Here is a 22,045-nt window from a genome sequence, read left to right as displayed (position 1 = left end):
GCGCAGTGGTTGAGAATCTGCCTGCCAATGCAGGGCACACGGGTTCGAGCCCTGGTCTGGGAAGATCCCACATGCTGTGGAACAACTGGGCCCGTGAGCCACGATTGCTGAGCCTGCGCGTCTGGAGCCTGTGCTCCACAACAAGAGAGGCCGCGACGGTGAGAGGCCTGCACACCGCGATGAAGAGTGGCCCCCGCTTGCCACAACTAGAGAAAGCCCTCGCACAGAAACGAAGACCCAACACAGCCAAAAATAAATAAATAAATAAATTAAAAAAAAAAAAAAAGTTAAGAAAATGATCATGGGGTGCCAATACACGATCATGATCCTCCAATCAATTTCTATAGCTCATCAGCCACGTAGGGTCTAAAGTCAGCCTTTGCTCCACAGCTGCCTCCCTGCTGCCCCCGCAAATCCTCAGAGAGGCAAGTGGGGGCCGTGAACATCCTCTCTCTTCCCTCTGTCAGTGCAGGAGCCCCTATATATCTGGTGAAAATTAAGTAATCTCTTTACAGAAAGAAGTCAGAGCTTCTCAGGCTGTATGCCATTCTGGGGTATGGAGATCTTTTCTCAAGCTTTGAGAGGAAGGTAGATTACAAAGTTCTGGGAGGGACAAGATCTGAGGCCACTTCTTGCCTCTTCCAGTGGGAGTGAAGATGATCAGTTTGGGGTGAACTGAGGTTTTTAACCTCACCATTTGGAGCAACCCCAAATGAGACTAGTTTGGAAACTGCAATCTGGTCAATTTCTTATTCTCATGGTATATGGGCCAGAAAGCTCATAGCTTAAGAGTTTGTAAAAGAGGGCATGTGAACAGAAGACCCTGCTCATCTGGAAAGGAATTGTGTCCCAGCTGTTAGGAGAAGCAAGAGAGATCCAGGCCACACTTGATTGTTCAGAAGCTGATTACTAGCAGTGATTACCTACACTACTTTCTTCTGCCACCACCTGACTTTTGACTTCTATACTTATTAGCACTTGCATCTGAATATTAGAAAAAGAGAAAAAAAGAGATGAAGCTCCATGTAGTTTTGTTTCTTCTTAGGTGCTCTATTAAAAGAATACAGAAGAATATAATAGAATCAAAGTGGATTGAAACCATTGGCTAAAAAGTTTTATTTTTATCTACTGTATTTCACATTGCCATTGACAATCATTGAATTTAGTCCTGCAAAGACCAGAGAGAGCCTGGTTTTATAGGTCAGGAACTGAGATTTCAAAAGAGTTTAATTTCCCCAAATACATTCAGTTAGTATGAAGCAGAACTGGGTCTCAAACCCTGCTTCCCTGATTCAGAATTTACATGGTGCTTGTTTTCCCCTCAATATATCATCATGTTTTATCTCAAGAAGATTAATTTTAGCCTACCTCTTAAGTATACATACAAAATAGTACATGGTCAAATGAAAAGAACATTGGATTTTGTTTCAGAACACCTAAATTTTCCTCTTGCTTTCTCTCCTTTCTAGCTTTATGAGTGAGAAGAGAATAATACTTGTCTTGCCTACTTTACCATTTACTTTGAGAACTAAAAGGATAATGTAGGTGAAAGTGCCTTCTCAGCTGCAAGTTTCTATAGAAATGTCATGAATGTGTTTACATGTAATCCCACGCATTTTAACAGAGCTGGCACAAATTATTGGTTAATCTGTCAGAGAGCCACCAGGTGTGATAACATTGAATAGCATTAAAGGACTCTTATTTCACATTAGTGAGGAAATTCTAAGAAATTAGAAAGGTATGCGGAATAAGTGATACAAACTTTGGAGAGAAAGAAATGTTTCATTCTTTGCAGATGTTAGGATTGTCTACCTGGAAATTTCAATATAATCAACAGAAATTTTAAAAAGAAGCGTATAAGAAAGTTCAAGAACTTGGAAATTCCAATGAAGACATTCTCCCTTCTTTTGGAAACAGCATAAAAAAAAACACATATGATAGAAAACAAAAACACATATTCCTATTTCTGCAAAATGAGGAGACAGACTTCTAAGTACTTGTAAGGGGTGTTGAAAGCAGCCAAGTACTAACAGGATCTTGGTGGAAGGAACATGGAAAGAAATGGAAAACAGAGTTGAGCACCAGGGGTGAGATATGATCCAATATTCAGCAAAAGTAACTTTTAAACCTGAAGTTGGGATGAATTCATTTTTAGACAAATGAAGAAAATACAAAAAGGTAGAGTATTCACTGCTAGCAAACTCATGTTAGAAGAAATAATGATGGGTGATTTTTCAGGCAGAAGGAAAATGAAACCTGATGGATGCTTTTAGATGGAGTAAGGAATGAAGAAGAATTAAAAGGGTAAATATATAATTTAATTTAAATTAACATCAACTTTATGACACAATAAATGTGTTTTGTGAGTTTTAAGATTTGTGGTATGATAGATCAAAATGTGGTAGATTATATTTACTATGATAAGTTAAATGTACATACTGTAATCTTGAAAGTAACTAACTGAAGAAGAATAAAAGGATGTGTAACTACTAAACTAATAAAGTAGAAAAAAGGAGCAATGGTAAAAAAAATACCCAATCATTCTAAATGAAGACAAGACAGGAAAGAAAACAGATTATACGGAAGTTAAAATGAATGTAGAACAAAAAATAAAATGATAGCATTAAACACACATATATCATTAGTTGCATCAAATGTAAGTTGACTAAACACTCCATTTAAAAGAGATAGAGAATCGGAACCAAGATGGCAGAGTAAAAGCACATGCTCTCACTCCCTCTTGCAAGGACACCAGAATCACAACTAGCTGCTGGACAATCATCGACAGGAAGACACTGGAACTCACCAAAAAGATACCCCACATCCAAAGACAAAGGAGAAGCCAAAATGAGAAGGTAGGAGGGGCGCAACCACAGTAAAATCAAATCCCAAAACTGGTGGGTGGCCAAGAAGCACATGAAAAGCTGCTCAACATCACTAATTATTAGAGAAATGCAAATCAAAACTACAATGAGGTATCACCTCACACCAGTTAGAATGGGCATCATCAGAAAGTCTACAAACAGCAAATGCTAGAGAGGGTGTGGAGAAAAGGGAACCCTCTTGCACTGTTGGTGGGAATGTAAATTGATACAGCCACTATGGAGAACAGTATGGAGGTTCCTTAAAAAACTAAATATAGAATTATTATATGATCCAGCAATCCCACTACTGGGCATATACCCTGAGAAAACCATAATTCAAAAAGACCCACGCACCCCAATGTTTATTGCAGCACTGTTTGCAATAGCCAGGGCATGGAAGCAACCTAAATGCCCATAGACAGATGAATGGATAAAGAAGATGTGGTACATATATACAATGGAATATTACTCAGTCATAAAAAGAAACGATACTGGGTCATTTGTTGAGACGTGGATGGATCTAGAGACTGTCATTCAGAGTGAAGTAAGTCAGAAAGGGAAAAACAAATATCGTATATTAACGCATATATGTGGAACCTAGAAAAATGGTACAGATGAACTGGTTTGCAGGGCAGAAATTGAGACACAGATGTAGAGGACAAACGTATGGACACCAAGCGGGGGAAAGTGGCGTGGGGGTGGGGTTGGTGGTGCAATGAATTGGGCGATTGGGATTGACATGTATACACTGATGTGTATAAAATTGATGACTAATAAGAATCTGCAGTATAAAACAATAAATAAAATTAAATTTAAAAATTTAAAAAAATAAAAAATAAAAAAAGAGAATAAAGATTGCTAGACTGAATAAAATACAATATTCAATTATATGGTACATCCAAGAAATAAATACCTACTGAAAAATTATAGAAAGTTTGAAAGTAAAAGGATGGGAAATGATACACATTGTAAATACTAACCTAAAGAAATCCAGCATAGCTATATTAATACAGCCAAAGGAGAAGCTAGGGAGAAATCTTTTAGTAGAAATAGAGAAATACCTTATAACAATAAAATGTCCAGTTAGGACAACATAACGATGCTAAATCTGTTTTCATTTAAAACATAGCTTTAAAATAAAGAAATAATTGACAACATTGTAAGAAGAAATAGACAAATCTAAAATAGTCTTTGGAGACTTTTAATATACCTCTCTCAGTAACTCATAGAATAAGGAGACATAATATCAAGCAAAAATACAGAAAATATGAAGAATATAACTAACAAATCTGATCTAATTGGTGTATATGGAACGTTGCACTCAATGGCATTATTTTAAACACATGGATAACATTTATAAAATTCTATCATACACTGGGCCAATGATGTAAATACCATTTTAAGTTCTTTGTAAAAGAACAAAAATATTGACACCAAAGAAAGTAGAAAGAAGGAAAAATAAAATTTAGGAGCAGGAATAAATGAAAGAGAAAACAACTGTAAAATAAAGAGTTCATTTTTGGAAAAGACTAAAAATGATATGCTCTCTTTGAGAATGATAAAGAATAAAGAACTCTATATCAGAAATAAAAATAAGGACCATCACTAGAGACTCTTAAATATAATAAGGGGGATTTAAAAATAACTTTACACCAACAAATTTGAAAATATAGCTTTAAATTTAAAATTATTGAAAAGTAGAATTACTAAACTGACAAAGGAAGAAATAGAAAATCTAAACAGTTGGATTTTTTTATTACATGATTCTGAATGCTTTTTAATATTTTGGTTTTGTTATTATGTAATTTGGGTTGTTATTAAAATCTTCAGAGAAAAAAATTCTATGCTCAGAGGGCTTCACTAGGAAATTTTACCATAAATTTAAGGAGGAAATATTTCTAATCTTCAGAAATCTTCCACAGAAAAGAATAAGTGGTAATGGATTCCAACTCATCATAACCTTGTTATAAAAGTCTGAAAAGGACATTACAAGAAAGAAAAATTGTAGGCCAACTTCTCTCATGGGACATAGATGCAAAATTCCAGAGAAAACAACCAAATCCAGAATTACATAAAATGATATATGATATATCATAATCAAATTGATTGTATTTCAGGAATGTAATGTTGATACAACTTGCAAAAAAATCAATGTTAAAATAAAGTGATGCCTAAGACTTGTTTCAAAATAATCTTGCGAGAGGTAGAGAGTGAGAGTATAAATAAAACAAAAATGGCTGGGAATTAATAATTGTTGTAGCTGGGCAGTAAATATATTTGTGTATATTCAAAGTTTTCTATAAAGGAAATAAAAATAAATAAATCCATGTAATTCATCACATTTACAGAATAAAGGAGAAAATTATGTATTCATTTCAATAGAAGCAAAAAATCACTTGAAATAATTTGGCATAATTTAAGATCAAAAGCTCTTAGCAAGTAGGAATAGAAGAAAACTTTCTTAATTTGATAAAGGGTAATTTCAAAAGCCTTAATGGGGAAATGTTGAAAGCTTGCCTTTTGAGACTGGAAACAAACAAAAAAAAGATTGCCACTATCACCAGTTCTATTTAATATTGTATTGTAGAGTATAAGCCAGAGCTCTTCATTCTCCTCTCTATTGACATTTTGAACCAGATAATTTTTTGTTATGGGAGTCGGTTCTGTGCATTACAGAATGTTTAGTAGCATCCTGGGCCCCTATCCAACAGAGACCAGTAGATGTGAGTAGCATTCCACCCTCCTGTTGAAATAGATGCTTTCAGGTTTGGAGAGGAAAAATAAAACTGTTGTTATTTGCAGAAGATAAGGCTGAATGTGTAGAAAATCCTAAAGGATATCATAGGAAGAAAAACATGAATCTCAACCCTTACATCGTATCATAATCCAAAATTAACTCACTAGACCTAATATTGATGGACTTACATGTAAAACTTAGACTATAAATCTTGCAGAAGAAAATCATGGTCACACTGAGTTAGGCAAAGATTTCTTAGATGGAACACCAAATACTCAAACTATGAAAGAAAAAGACTAGAGAAACTTGACTTTATCGAATAAGAAATGTTTTTCCTTCAAAATACATTTTCAAGAAAATGAAAATGTAAGCCAAAGAGTGGGAGAATTTACTAAACCTATATCTGTTAAACGGTTGTATTTAGAATATATAAAGAACACTTCAAACTCAATAATAAGACAAACAGCCTGATTTTAAAATAAGCAAAAGAGCTGAAAAGATACTTCCATTAAGAAAGTATGAAAATGGCTAAAAAGCACATATGAAGGTTCTCAACATCATCTGTCATCAGGGAAATGCAAATGAAAACAACAATTAGACACCACTACCTCCCCATTAGAATGACTAAAATTAAAAAGGCTTGACAATACTAAGGGTCGTTGTTCTGTGGATTAACTGGAACCCTCAGGCACTGCTGGTGGACATGCAGAATAGTACAGACTCTTCGGGAAACAGTTTGGCAGCATCTCATAAAAACCTACCATAATATTAACCCTACCAAAGTATGCAGAAATTCTATTCCCCCAAGTATTCACTTTGAAGAAAAATGTATACACAAATGACTATAGCAGCTTATTTCATAGTAGCCCTAAACTGGAAATAATGCACATGCTCATCAACAGGTGAAGGAATAAACAAATCGTGGCATGTCCATTGCTCTGTGGTACACTGGAATGTAAGTCAGTGGCTAAAAGGAACACATTATTGATATATGTAACAACATGGATGACTCTCAAAAGCATTACACTAAGGGAAAGAAGCCAGACAAAAAGGTTATATGCTGTATGAATCAATTATTATGAAATTCCAGAGAAGACAGCCCTACAGAGCCAAAAAGCAGATCAGTGGTTGCCAGAGGGTAGGGATGGGGTGAGGCAACTGCCTGCAAAGGGGAATGAGGGGAATTTTTGTGATGATAATCATGATCTTAGTGGTTTTACAGCACTGCATACATTTGTCAAAATTCACTGAACTGTAAAATTAAAATTGGTAAAATTTATTGTATGTAAATTGTACCCTAAATACAACTAATTAAAAAAGAGAGATGGAAGAATCTTTATATATTGATGTGGAAAGATCACCAATCTATATTCGTAAATGAAAAACACACAGTGCAGAAAATTTTCATAGCACACTGCCTTTGGTGGTAAACATTAGTATCATGTATATTATATAATGTATAAATTTTTTCCCACCACACCTCTTTTCAAATTTTCTCTTTCTCAGAATCTTCTTTCATTGACATTTTCTTTTCCATTTCTGTTTCCTGGTCTCCTTCCTCACTCCTTGCCCTTCAGTCAGGCCATTTTTATCCACTCTCTTCCAGAGTTAAGGTCAAGTTAGCTGACTGGACCTTAAAATCATAATATGCTCTTTTGGCCATTTCTCCTATCATCTTCAGCTCCAACAAGAAGCCCCATCTGATCACACTCTTGCAAAATGATTTTCCATGGTGCTTCCACAGCCTAGAAGATTGTTTCCAAACTCCTTAGCATGGGCTAAAAGGCCTGTTTAAAAGAAACAGGTACAGACTTAGCTTATAGCATCACTCCCCTTCTTACCTTCCATATAGCTAGTGTTTTAGTCACATAAAATCACATCACTCTTCTTCAGACACTCTGTGCTTTATGACCTCGTTATCTTGCAAATACATCGACTTAGCCCCTTCCATCATCTCCCTCCTTTCTTTTCTTCATCTGGCAAACTCAAACTCCAATGGGACAAACCAGATCATATGTCACATCTTATGTGAAAAAGACTTTTTTTTCATCTTTCTCTTCTGTGGTTTACTACTCCTGGAAAATATTTTGCCTTTATGAAAACTGACATATGATTGTTATTTTCTGGAGAGACAAACATGCTAGATAGGGATAAAGAAGACATAAAAATGACCCAGGTGGCCTCCACTAGCAGATGTGTCTCTGTGTATAGATACCTTTAAGTATCTACAATGACACAAATGGGATCCATTATGATGTAGCGCTCTCTCCTACATTGTTTTCACTCATCACTGTGTGATATTTACCTTCCAGTGTGAGATCCATGTGCCATTTTTAATGGTTGCATAGTATTCTGTTTTATGTATCACTTCTTTAACTAATGTCTTGTGGATGCATGTTTAAGTCACTTCCAGTTGCTCACATTACCATAAATAACGTAATGAGCATTCCACTGTGCTTTGAAAAATGTCTTGCCAAATGTCCCTGATCATATTGGATCATAATTATCTGTGTGCCTGTCTTTCTCAACAGACTATTATTAGTTCCCTGAGGGCAAAAATCATTATTTCTTTTGGAATCTCCAGAACCTTGCAGAGTGCCAGTAGGAGCTTAATATATATTGTTGAAAGAAAGAAGGAATAAATGAATGGATGTTTATATAGTTGGGCGTACATGTGTATCATCACACATGTCTTCTGTTCTTACTCAGCTTTTCCTTGGCCCTGAGCCTGATATCTCTCAGGCATTATACAACCCCCTACTTGTTTCTAACACAGATGTCATTACCACTGACATAAATTCAATATGTTGCTTTCAGAATTACAATATTGCCAAACCATGACTCCCCCATAGATTTTGGTGGCCTCCGGAATAGATTTTATAAATTACAGAGAAAAAAAAAAGACATATACTTGACACTCTTTGCCCTACCCTAAGCAAAGATGAGTTATTAAAACTGAAATTGTCAATTATAAGAAAAAACACATAGTATGTATGTTGCATACTATTCACAGCTGTTGTCTGCTATGGGTTCTCTGGAGCACCATTTGCTGCTCTAACTGAATGGTCCCATAAGTTTAACTCACCAATACGACTGCAAAATTGCCTTAAATCACGGAGAGGAAGGAGGAAAATCAACTAGAAATGGCTAAAATGCTGCTTATACGTATTTCTTCACGAGAATCCGCAGTTTTCCCTGTTTGCTTCTTCAGGATGCTCAGAACAGCCTGGCAGGTTTTGTGGTGTATTACAATCTAGCGGATTATCAACCTGACTCTCCAAAGGGAAGAAACATCTTGACCTTTCTTTGCAAGAGCTGCATTTGGCTTGCTGACTAATGCACTGCATTGCACTGGTTACCAGGCAATGGGACTCAAATGGCCCAGACAATGAGAGTGTTCAGTTGGTGTTGAAAATTTACACAAGCTTAAGCTACTTTTTCTTTTTTTTTTTAATTTCTTCTTGCTGGGCTGGGAGCACTTACTATTGTTGTTCAATATGCTGTAAATGAACATAGTTCAAAAACCACAAAGAGAGTGATATGGAATTATAGAACTGAAAACAGGCCACTGATTGGGTACAAATTCGTCAAGCCTCTTTATGACTCAACAAGTTTTTATTGGCGTGCCAATACAGCTTGCTTGGGAAGGAGTGAAAAGTAATTGTGAGCAAATGATACAGTGGGAAAGTTGACCTTCAACTAACTTCAACTGTGCTCAGCTAGCTAACTATATACCACCCCCTGCCAATATGCTTACTAAGTATATTCCAGTTAGCAAATCACTAGGCTTACACACAGAACATCCAACCTAATACTCAATTTCTTCAGAAACTTACATAATTCATCTCAGGTAGAACATGGTGGGGCTGGAATTTGAACTCTGGAAATATGGCTCTAAAAGTTGTTCTCTGCTCCATAACCCCAGCACTGTCTATGGTTAAACAAATGTACTATCTTCATAAATGTCAGAATTTTTTTGACGCACAGTCTTTGGCATGTCTTTCTCCTGTTGATAAGCCATCATTTACTTTCTATTTCTTAAAGTAGACACTCTCAACTGTTGTTTTCTGGGGCACACATAACAAATATTCTCATTACAACTCTCTGCCATTCTTTTCTCCCCAGTCCAGAAAGCACACTTGGATGCATGTTATTCAAAGTAACCTTATTTTAAGGATGACTTTAAACCTGCTCTTATATCATATAAGTTAAACTAGAGTCTAACAAGATATAACAGAAACATGATTACATTTGCCCAGTCAAATAGTGTTTTATTGGTCTCAAACATCCAGAAGTATTGAAGAAGCTAGTGAAGGTGCAGGGTAGCTGCTTAAGGGATTTTTCAAGAACGTAGGCTCTTTCTACCTTTATGGTAACATCTTATCATGTGACTTTGATTCTTAAGTTGGCTTCCTCACCTGAAAGTATCAGATCTATGTTCACGGAAGGAAGAAGAGACAAAGATGAGGGATAAGGGACAAAAACCAAGAAGGCATTTGCCAGGTGAAATGGTGCCCTTTAATCAGTTTTCCAGAAAGACCCACCCCAGGCTGCCATTTACATCTCATTGGTCTCGACCCTGTCACATGGTCACTCCTACCTACAAGAGGATCCACGAAGCTGAGTGTTTTGATCTAGGCACTTTTTAAACCCCCCAAAATCAGGGGTCTGGTAGTAGGAAAGAAGGGGAGAAAAGCTATTGGGCGGGTAGCCAGCATTTTGTGTGATATGTGTAGGTGTGTGTGTATATACATGTATATATGTCTATGTATGTATATTTATAAAGTATATGTATACATATATAGTGTAGTGTGTGTGTATATATATATATATATATATATATATATATATATATATATATATATATATATAAAACAAGCATTTACACTTTTATTACTAACCAATGATTCTTCAGTAGATCTCACCACAGATTATAGTGTATCAGGGAGATACTGACTCCATAGTTGAGAACTTCTGATCTACAGAATAAAGTCCAAATCCCTAAACAAAATATATGAGGAAGGATCTTAACAGTTTGACACCAACTTACTTTTCTAAATTCACAAGCTACTATCTCTAGTCCTTTGCTTCAGCCGTTCACAACTTTTCTTTATTCTTGAATGCACCAGATTTTCTCCTCTGTGTTCTTTGCCATGTATCTTTTTCTTTGCTTAGGAGACCCCTCCTCACCTTCTTTCTCTAGTTAGCTGATACTTATCCTGCAGGACCCAGTCTAAATAGCACCACATCGCTGGAAATGTCCTTCCCTCTCTGAGTCAGATCTATTTTTGGTGCTTTATATACACCTCCACTAGCTCACTTGTCATTATTTGCTTGCATGTTTGTCACTACCGACAAATGCTTTGGGCTCTTACAGAACAAGAGCTATAATATATTCAACTTTTTCTACCCAATGCCTCCTGCAGTTTCTGGAATATGTTTAAAATACCTGCTTAAGCAAAAACATAACTGAATATTATCCACAATATATAAAGGATCTACAAAGAGAAGTAACATGCTCTCACCATAGTCAGTAAAAATGCACCAATATATGCCCCTTAAACCTGCATCTCATTGCCTGTTGACAGAGGGTTTTTTGTTTGTTTTAATTCATGATAATAGTAATATAATTAGGGAATTAATAGTTTATTTCTCTGTATCTTCCATTACTTGTTATTTAGCTGTAATTGAGAGTTATTCAGTTTTGTCTTTCTTTGTACAGAATTATAGACACAGTTTATTCCCTCAAAAAGATTACTGCTTAAGGGAAGAAAAGCCATATTTAACTCATGATTTGAATGATCAGGAAGAAAATGACTGGTTTAACTTTTAGGCTGTTTAGTGGCTAAGGTATTTATACTTGGCAAATATTTAGTTCTCATCATTAGAATGGGTTTAGGAACAATAAGGAATTGGCTGAGGATACAGAAGGAAGAGTCAAAAAACCCACACAAAATTAAACAAAGGGTTAGAGCAGACATGGTGAATTGCTTGTATGATACCACATGTTCCCCACTTCTTCCTCAAGTGTATGGGGACAGACATCACCAATCAATCAAAAGACATTTACCACCTGAGCCCAGATGTGGTCTAAGAATACGTCTCAACACTACGATACTCCATGTGTCTTCTGTCAGCAAAGAAAGGATGATAAGTCTCTCTTTCATCAATGCATTCTTCGTAAGATCTATTCATGTCAATACACTCCCGGTGATTGGCAGAGAGTGTGTTCCTGATTTCTTTTGCAAAGTGAAGGAAGTATTGCAACTCCGAGATTGAGCTTCCAAGTGCTTCCCTCTTTTGTGAAATCTCTCCAGGATTGGCTTCAGTGTCATAAAGTCAGTCATAAATTTCCCAATTCAGTCTCTGTACTTGACTCCTATTTCTACTGGGGAATGTGAGGCACCATCCTAACCACAGACTTTATAACTGAGAAGGGAGAGAGCTAACAGGTACATACTGAACAGCAAGCAATATGCCAAGTTCTTTATAATCACATCCTTTAGTTTTTATAACTGCTGCAGGAGGTCAGTATCATTGTCCTCATTTTACAGATGAGAAAGCAGCCTTGGAGAAATTAAGTCATTTGGCTGAGATCTTACAACTGGTAAATGATGAAGATAAGATACAGTCTCAGATCTGGGACACCCAGCATCATGCTGTTGGACGCTGAAGAGTAAATTATTTCTTTGGTGGTCTTGCTAAAATCTCATTCTTGGTTGGTTTTGATGCCACTAAGTACTTATGCTTTGGATAACAGCCTTGAGCTTTAACTTTATACTCTCTTGAGTCTTGCAGACCATAGAGGCAGGTGGAAAATGGATACATGTACATTAGATGTGTATTAGAAACAATCAACCTATTTCAGGCTTCATGCCAGTCAGGTGTAATACTGGCTTCCTGCAGATTATCTGGGTGGAAATGAAAAGTGTACTTAGGTTTAATTTTCTTGTGTCTCTTTTTCTGCAGGGCAGCGCCCATACCAGGTGATTACTGCTCGAGTTCACCCAGGAGAGAGCAATGCCAGCTGGGTGATGAAGGGGACCTTGGAGTTCCTGGTCAGCAGTGACCCTGTGGCTAGGCTCTTGAGGGAAAACTTCATTTTCAAGATCATCCCCATGCTCAACCCAGATGGTGTCATCAATGGCAAGTATGTCAGGCACCTGGCTCAACCTAGCCAGCATTTATGTTACCATGGTAACATGTTGTTGTTTTGCTCAATGGGCTTGACTGGAGAGGTCTTGGTACTCCGGCAGGAATAACTTCTCTTGGGTTCTGTTACCTGGTACAAATAACAGGGTAATCTCCATATACATTAATGTCAATCTCATAGTTCCTTTGAATAGAAAGGTATAGACTCATTGGCAGTTAATAACAGAGGAATCTTTAGAAATAATCTCATCTAACACTCTCCTTTTAAAAAGGAGGGAATTGGTGTCCACAATAATCAAATGACTCCCCCCGGTTACTTGGTTAGTGACAAAGTCAGGGCTCAAATTGTGATTTCCTTGAAGTTAAGACCAATGCTTCACAAAAATAAGCTCAAAATGGATTAAAGACCTAAATGTAAGACTGGACGCTATAAAACTCTTAGGGGAAAACATAGGAAGAGCACTCTTTGACATAAATCACAGCAAGATCTTTTTTGACCCACCTCCTAGAGTAATGGAAATAAAAACAAAAATAAAAAAATGGGACCTAATGAAACTTAAAAGCTTTTGCACAGCAAAAGAAAACATAAACAAGATGAAAAGACAACCCTCAAAATGAGAGAAAATATTTGCAAATGAAGCAACTGACAAAGGATTAATCTCCAAAATTTACAAGCAGCTCATGCAGCTCAATATCAAAAAAACAAACAACCCAATCCAAAAATGGGCAGAAGACCTAAATAGACATTTCTCCAAAGAAGATGTACAGATTGCCAAAAAACACATGAAAGGATGCTCAACATCACTAATCATTAGAGAAGTGCAAATCAAAACTACAATGAGTTATCACCTCACACCAGTTAGAATGGGCATCATCAGAAAATCTACAAACAACAAATGCTGGAGAGGGTGTGGAGAAAAGGGAACCCTCTTGCACTATTGGTGGGAACGTAAATTGATACAGCCACTATGGAGAACAGTATGGATTTTCCTTAAAAAACTAAAAATAGAATTACCATATGACCCAGCAATCCCACTACGGGGCATTTACCCAGAGAAAACCATAATTCAAAAAGACACATGAACCCCAATGTTCAATGCAGCACTATTTACAATAGCCAGGTCATGGAAGCAACCTAAATGCCCATCGACAGACGAATGGGTAAAGAAGATGTGGTACATATATACAATGGAATATTACTCAGCCATAAAAAGGAACTAAATTGGGTCATTTGTAGAGACGTGGATGGACCTAGAGACTGTCATACACAGTGAAGTAAGTCAGAAAGAGAAAAATAAATATCGTATATTAATGCGTATATGTGGAATCTAGAAAAATGGTACAGATGAACCAGTTTGCAAGGCAGAAATAGAGACACAGATGTAGAGAACAAATGTATGGACACCAATGGGGGAAAGCAGTGGGGGAGGGTGGTGGGATGCACTGGGAGATTGGGATTGACAAATACACACTAATATGTATAAAATAGATAACTGATAAGAACCTGCTGTATAAAAAAAAAAGATTAAATGAAATAATAAAAGAAAACAAAACGAACAAACAAAAAAAGACCAATGCTTTGATTTGCTTCTATTTCCTGCAGATAAATCTTTATTCTCAGTTGTATTTTACTGGATTCTGGATACAGCTATAATAAAGGTGTCACTTTATCTAAATGGAATGGCTGAAATGGTTGAAAAATGGCTGTGGAATGGCTAAAAGTGAAATGACTGAAAAATGGTTGGCTGCAAGAGGAAAGATTGGGGTGGTGCTTCTCCTGGCCTAGCTCCTCCATGCCTTTCAGAACGTATAATAGGAAAGGTGAATTCCAGTGTCGTAAGGGGTCAGCATTTGCAGAGTTGTGAGCTGAGGCCCAGATAGAAGAGCAGGTTCCGAAGATCACTCAGTCAGTGGGTGGGGGTGACAGGATTAGCATTCATACATACCTGCCTCAAACTGTGGAAAAAGACTTAAAGCCCCTTCCTATGGTAATAAATGATTCTTTTTTACTATAGGATCAGACATTGGTATCCTATGGAAATAAACAGAATACAAGGTAAACAGAAAAATTGAAAGGAAAAATAATTTCAAAAGCTAAAAATAAAAATGCAGAAGAAGTTATAATTTAAAATATCAGTTTTAAAGAGGCAAAAGCATACGTTTAGAAACTGGGAAAGTAGCGCAATATTGAAAAGGTGAAACAGACGAGATAAAATGAGAATTATAAAGAAATTAAAAAAGAAAACAAAAATTTCAGAGATAAAATTACAATGACTTAAAATAAATAAGAAAATGTTTTAAGAAATATAAAATAATAATTTCTTTCAGGGAAAAAACCCCAAAATAAATGTTAAAAGGCTGAGAATAGACTAGCTTCAAAGGAAAAGCACAAAAAGAATATTGTTAAGTTAAAAACGTTAAAAATTTAAAGATGATAAACTAGAAAAAGAGGATGAGAATAAATTCCAAATGATAAAGTATGTTAAATTATGCCAAAATGCAAGCAAGTTAAAGCTAAATGCTGTAAAACTAAAATTTCAATAGATACCACCAAAAAAAAAAAAAGGAAAGAAGATAAGTAGGTAAGGAAAACATCCATGTGTTCTAACAAGATTCCTAGTTTTGTAGCTTCCAGATTTCTTTTTTTTTTGATGGAAGTTTTTGGTGGGCAGAGAGGAGGATCCTTCCTCTTTGCATATGGTGACTGGTTGGTCTTCAAGCACATGTGAGGCGTGGGAAGCCAAGTCCTTCAGCAGGTGGCAGCAATCAGGCCTCTGGAAGCAATCAGGCTTCCTAGATCTCAAGCTGGACAAAGACCTAAAGCAGTGTCCTTTCCTGGTCCAACAGAACTCAGCTGGCTCCTACTACGTGTTCCTTTAACTCTGGAGATCAGCTCCAGGGCCTCAGTGCATGGCTCCTCCCTGCTTGAGGGGCTAAGAGTTTTACTAGCAGGCTTACTGAGCCTAAATGGATGGAAAACAGCTCTGCAAGCCATCTTGAGAGACATGACCTCTTTTCAACATTTTCTCATCCAAGTTGGCTCTTTTCTGAAGTTACATGTTCCATTGAATTGTCTGGGGTCTGGTAGAGGATGGAAAGAGCATGGGGTTCAGAGTTATAACTCTAGTCTGGAATTCTGGCTCTTCCCCTGACCTACTCAATTTTCTCTTCTGTTGGAAGAGGAAGCTCCCTGTTGACCTGTGTTGGTAGAGGTCTTATAAGCCCAAAGTAACATTCAAGCTCTGGAATAAATACTGTAGCTTTTTCCATTTCAAATGCTCACACCTCTGAATCAGAGGCTTGATCCAGGTCTTTGGTTGAAAGGTTAACATGGTCTCAGTCACTGAATATCCTCCTGGCCTGGACACACATTATTTCCAGCTCACAGCTGGTTGCTTTGGGCTCCCTAATGGCAGGCCAGCTTCTCTGTGACACCACCATCCATCATCATTACCATTATTTATCATGACTAAATTACCCTTTTTATTTATATAGCGTCTTTCATCATGGAGCTCAAGGCACTTTGTAGGTTACTTGGATCACCCAAACAATTTTGACTGAAAGGGATTTGGAAATCATAACATTATTCTACTGAAAAAAAAATCCCCAGGTCATTGCACATCATTACCAAGACTTGAGACTGCCATGGAATCATAACATCTTACAATAATTGGGCTTAAAAGTTTCAGCTCACGAACCCTTAGAACACACCTAACATATGGTTTATCTAACTTCCACTTAAATGCTTCGTTGACATTCCGTTTCAGGACATACCCATTCCATAGTGTATAATTAGGTGGATTTGTTTTTCTTTGTTTTGATCTTTGCCTTGTGAATTTTACACATTTTACCTAAAATGTGTAGAAACAAGGATAAGATCTAATCCCCGTTTTACATGTCTTAACTTCCTCAGGTGAAGCCCTCTCCAAGTTCGAAGTGGTTCACCTAAACATTGCTTATGTGGTATTGTTTCTGATGTTCTGATTGTCATTGATTTTCTTTGGACACATTCCTATTCATAGGCTTCTAAACATTAACAGAACTGCCCTGTGTGTGGTCTGACCAGCAAAGAGGCAAGCTTTTTGCCTAAAGATTAGAGAGCCTGAACCTGAACTTGGCACTTAACCTACCACAAGATACTTGTCTTTCTTTCCCTGCTAGTATCATGCAAAAGAACTTATGAAAAAATCCATAATATTTCTGTGTACCTATCATTATGTCCTGTATTTTAAAATCATAGCTGCCTTCATTTAAATGCTGTGACTGAAAGTTAAAGGTATCACAGAAGGCCTTACAAAGGAATTCCGGTTTCATGCTTTGAAAATTATTTGAAACTTCAGGAAATCACTGTATTAGAAGACTCAGCTTTTAAATAAAAAAGATTCTACCAGCCTCAAAAAAAAAAAAAAAACAAAAAACAAAGAAATCATGGACCCCTGTGGAGTTTGCAAAACTGTGTAAAGGTGGAGTAGTTTCCTTGTGTGGTGATGTTAATGAGCCTCTGAGGATGGCTGGGAGGTTTTGATAGCAGTGGTCAGGGAGACAAAGCCAGGATTTTCTAGCAAAGATATAGTGGGTCTTGCCAAGCCAAAGATCTCTTAGCAACATATGTCTGTAACAGGAAAACAAAACACAAAGATGGTTTCCAAAAGAAACAATTTACCATCTTGTTGGCCTGGTAGTTTGTATTGAACTGGGCTGAGTTCAAAGTAATCCAGGAGGACTGATGCAGTGATCCCTTGTTTCTTATAATTCTTTCCAACATGGGATAAAAGAACAAGGAGACAACCAGTTGGGTTAGAGCAGAAGTGATAATGGCTGCTTGATTAGAGTGGGGAGTGGGGAGAAGACAAGTGATGACTTAAAAGGTCAACATGGCAAGTAAGTGAAGGAGAGGAAGAAATCTAGCATGATTCCCAATTTTTGGACTTTGGTTGTTGGGTGGAGGGTAGTGACAAATAATTTTTATAAAATCAACACCCAGGCCAACATTTTATTCCCAGGAGAATCAGAGTATATTTATTCTTAGTATATATACAACGCTGCAAACTTGATTACTTTCTTCCAAGGCCATTGTGGAAGAGAAGTAAACAACCATAAAGAGCAAAAGACGTGCTATAAGTAAACACACCAAGGTATTAAGAAGTAATAGGCTGAATGCTCTAGGGGAAACACATGAAACTATAAAAATCAGATAAAAATCTTGACAGCTTTAACTATCTGGGACCATTTAAATTTAGTATCGATAGTCTTTTACTCTGTGGATTGTGAAGGCTTTATTTTACTACAATAAGAGCACTCACAGACTTTATCAAAAAAAGATTTAGCACTTTTTATAAGCCAAGAAAGAACCTTGTTCTTTTACATATATTTTCTTATCTAATAGTAACTATGGCCCGACCAAGGTAGATCTTCCATATAATTTTCAGGTACAGAAACTTGAGTATACAGGGTTGAAGTCTTCAGTGCAGTTTAAATAGCTCGTATTACAGAGCCAGGACTAAAACTTCTGTCTATTCTATATTCCTTTTCTATAGAGATTTAAGGGAATTAGAATAAAAGAACCTTAAAATGTTCTAGCTGGGCGGGTTATCGTATATTATTTAGTCCCAGTCCTTCAAATGATAAGGAAATTGAGACTAAAGATAGAAAATGAGTTATCACATAGCCTAGTTCAAGGCAGAAATGGCATGAAAAATTATCTAGATAATTAAAACACTCAAGCAAATACACAGACACACACAGACACATACACACACACACACACTCCGGCACACACATACCCATGTCTACCTCCAGAGCCCGTGTTGATTTTAATCTATCAGCTCTTCCCCAACTTGGATGGAGATGCAAGTAAAGCCTCAGCCCCATCAGCAGATGGTCTCTGAAATTAGCCTTGTTGACCTCAATCTTCACATCTAGTGTGACTGGGATGAAAGAAGGCATAGCCTTCCCAGCTTTCTGCAATCTTGGCCCAGGATGAATGAATTAGTTCATCCTCAGTTTTCCTTCACGGAATTTGAATTCCCAGCGTGGCTTGGGCCTCAACACTGTACCGTGTCCTGCCAGCTTTCTCCTCTGGAGAAGACATACTTCCTGTTGATGCCATCTTTTGGCTGTAAACAGCACCCAGCTGACTTTGAATAGTTTGGCCACAGGGCTGCCATTCCACTGCCCATTCTATTGTACGTTTTCACTCAAGTAACTCTTCAGGATCACAAAATGCTTATGATTATCCCCATTGGGTTCACTTCACCTTTGGGCTGGGCTATGCCTCTTTCCTCCTTTTTTGATATGTTCAGGGCTTCCCTCTTATGTGACCTCAGCTCTAACTTTTAATGTATTTCAAATCTCTTCGATATAAAAACATGTAGCAGTGATTCTCAGATTTTGGATTTCTCAGATCAGTTACATTTGAAAAAAAAAAAAAAAACGGACTGTAATAAGTATATAATTTTAAAAAATTATGCTCAAGAAAGAATGGAAGATACTCTCTGAGCTCCCAAACAACAGACTGGTGAGAAATTCAACATTAGATGTTTCTTGGGCTGCCTCCTCACCTACATACAATCATACAAGCAACTCAGGGGCTTTTGATGCTAGATCTTTAGATCATGGCAGTAAGCATTCTTGCCCTTCATACTATGATCCATTTGCTACTGGCCATGAAGACTTCCCTGTGAGTAGAGAGCAGTGTAGTCATTGAATGAATTTGTTATTCCCATTGTCAATCTTCCTGGAAGGGAATAGATCCTGGAACAAGAAAAGATGCCTGACAGATGGACCTTTAAGGGGAAGAGATAATTCTCTGGAGCTCGAAAGTGAAGAAACTCTGGTCTAACCAGAGGGTCCCCCTAGGTCACTGAGGAAAGGTGGCATCTGCTATGTGGAAGAGGTTGGAAGAAGCAATCCCTCACACGGCTGCTTGAGAATGAGAACAGCTATACCAATAATCAGTTTTAAATTTTCTGTGAGTAGATATCATCTGTTATATCATTTATTCTTCATAAAGTGTTAATAAGCCTTTTCGTCTTGTTTCGGCTGTGTTATTGAGATTGAAAGAAAATGTCTATGCCTCAGATTGGTGAAGAAGATCAGTAGCAGTCATAGTTGGAGAAATTCCTAAGGGAACAGTGAATAATAAGTACAATGGCTAATACGTTTTAAGAGTCATGCTCCGTATAATTGGGACATTTAAAAATAAAATAGCTTTATTGTCTTCTAATTATACAAATGATACATGATACAGTCAAGATAATAGGTGTTAAAGAAAAAGAGATTTGATTCACACCGGTGGTAGAAGTCTGAAAGTTCAAAAAGGAGATGCAGAAGAAACCAGGAGATTTAACATTTGCAGAGGCGGGCACTGCCTACAAGCATGGGGACGCAAAGGGAAGAGGTGGAGTTACCAGAACCCAGGGGTGGAAAGTCTCCATGATGCTGGTGCGTGGAACTCTGAGAAGGGAGTCTGACTTGGCAAGGGCTTCAGTGGACCAAAGGGCGCAGTTGAAAGGGTGAAGGAATGAAAGTATCCAGATGGCAAGGGGATGCATCCCGCCTGCTGCTGGTACCCGTGAGAAGATGCAGTGATGCTATGCTGTGAGTCTTAAGACGCAGGAGTTCAGCCAGTCCCCTGCTGCTGCCCTAGTCTCATTAAGTGGAACTGGGAGACATAAAGGGTATCCTTTTCTTCCTCTTCCTGCCTTCCTATCTCCCTCTAGTGCCTCTCGTTGGCAGAACTTAGCAGGAAGCCAACTAGCAAGGGAGTCTGAGCGTTGCGATCTGCACAGTTTTAGCTGCAGTGTGACAGAGCAGAGGATAGAATTGTGGGCTGAGAGCTCAGAGACAACTGGTGAAAAACAAGCACAAAGCGTCCGTTTACCGAGTGTCCAACACGCACCTGCATCAGGCTTATTATTGTTTATATGTGACTTCTTTGTTTTCAAAAAATAAAATGGTTTTATTGTTTCCAATGGGGGAAAAAAAATGAGACTTTGTTATTGTAGAAAATCCTAGTGCAGAGAAAAAGCTTAAAGAAGAAATTAAAAAACACCCGGGGGCCCGCGCGCCGCGGTGGGAAGTGGTCCCCGCTCGCCGCAGCTGGAGGGGGCCCTCGCGCAGAGGCGGGGACCCAGCACAGCCATAAATGAATGAATAAATAAATAAATAAAATTAAAAAAAAAAAAAAAACAAAACAAAAAAACCACCCAAATTTGGGGCTAATACATTACGTTAATCCAAGGGGCATTGTTCACATTATCATCTATGATAATTACATTTTGCCTGCAGAATTTTGTAACATGGAGGCCATCCCTGGATCAGGCTGCCCAGAGAGAAACACTATTAGCAAGCTGAAGAAGGTCCATTAGCCGTTTGTTTGTAAATTGACAGCTTCAGGTGTATCAGCTATTTCCTTAAATATATTTCTATATTTATACCCATGTTAACTTTCATAAGGTAATGTATTTTGTAGTATAGTTTATAAACAGACAGCTTCTTCCTACAGCAAAGAATGCAAATGGCATTTATAGTTTTTAAAACAACAATCTCATGGTATTGATGGGCCATAATTGATTTAAACAATTCTCCATTATAAACAACAGACAAGTGAAGAGTCTTGTTAGTCTCTGGGCAAATTTCTCCAGTCATTTCCTTAAGATAAATTCTTCAAAGTAGTCTGTTGACTCAAACGTTATGCATATTTTTTATTTGATGTATGTTATTGCCAGATTACTCTCTATAGAAGATACACTGATGTATATTCCTACCACTGATGGATGAAAGGGCCTGGTCCCTATACCTTGCTAACACTGCACATTATCATTCTTTTTATTCCCTGTCAATGTGATAGGATAAAAATATGATTTTAAATTTAAGTTTTTTATACTTATGAAAAAAGTAAATATTTTACTCCCATTTTGCAAATGAAAAAAAAAATCTGAGGCAAAAGACTGGGTGACATATGCAAGGTCAGCCACACAGCTGAGTCAGGAATTAAACTCAGGTTTGTCAGGTTGCAAAGCTCGTGTTCTTTCCACTTGGCTGTGCAGCCCCACTTATGTCGAAGATTCCAGATAGTCATCTGGTGACTCTCCTTTTGAATGTTGTTAGCGTAGAACTTGGGAAGTGGTAAGTGCCTAATACATATTTGTTGAGTCTAACTCAGGGTGCCTGACCTTTCTAAATTCTTTTTAACGTGTGGGCCTCCAGGTGTATCATCCGAGACCAGAACAAGGGTTCTAAGGGGCCTTGAGTTACCTCCATCAGAAATGAGCTTTTGGATACATCTTCA

At 37.4% G+C, this 22,045-nt stretch overlaps 1 protein-coding gene across 1 annotated transcript in view; it reads left to right on the top strand.

Annotated features, from left to right (window-relative positions):
* Positions 1-22,045, top strand: part of AGBL1 (AGBL carboxypeptidase 1) — a 520,708-nt gene that overhangs the window by 249,540 nt on the left and 249,123 nt on the right. The window contains 1 exon segment of the mRNA XM_007194366.3: positions 12,571-12,751. Coding sequence (XP_007194428.2) covers positions 12,571-12,751 — 181 coding nt within the window.

The sequence above is a fragment of the Balaenoptera acutorostrata genome, chromosome 3 (genome assembly GCF_949987535.1).
Source record: "Balaenoptera acutorostrata chromosome 3, mBalAcu1.1, whole genome shotgun sequence".
NCBI lineage: Eukaryota > Metazoa > Chordata > Mammalia > Artiodactyla > Balaenopteridae > Balaenoptera > Balaenoptera acutorostrata.
This window is presented reverse-complemented; position numbering and strand designations above follow the sequence as displayed.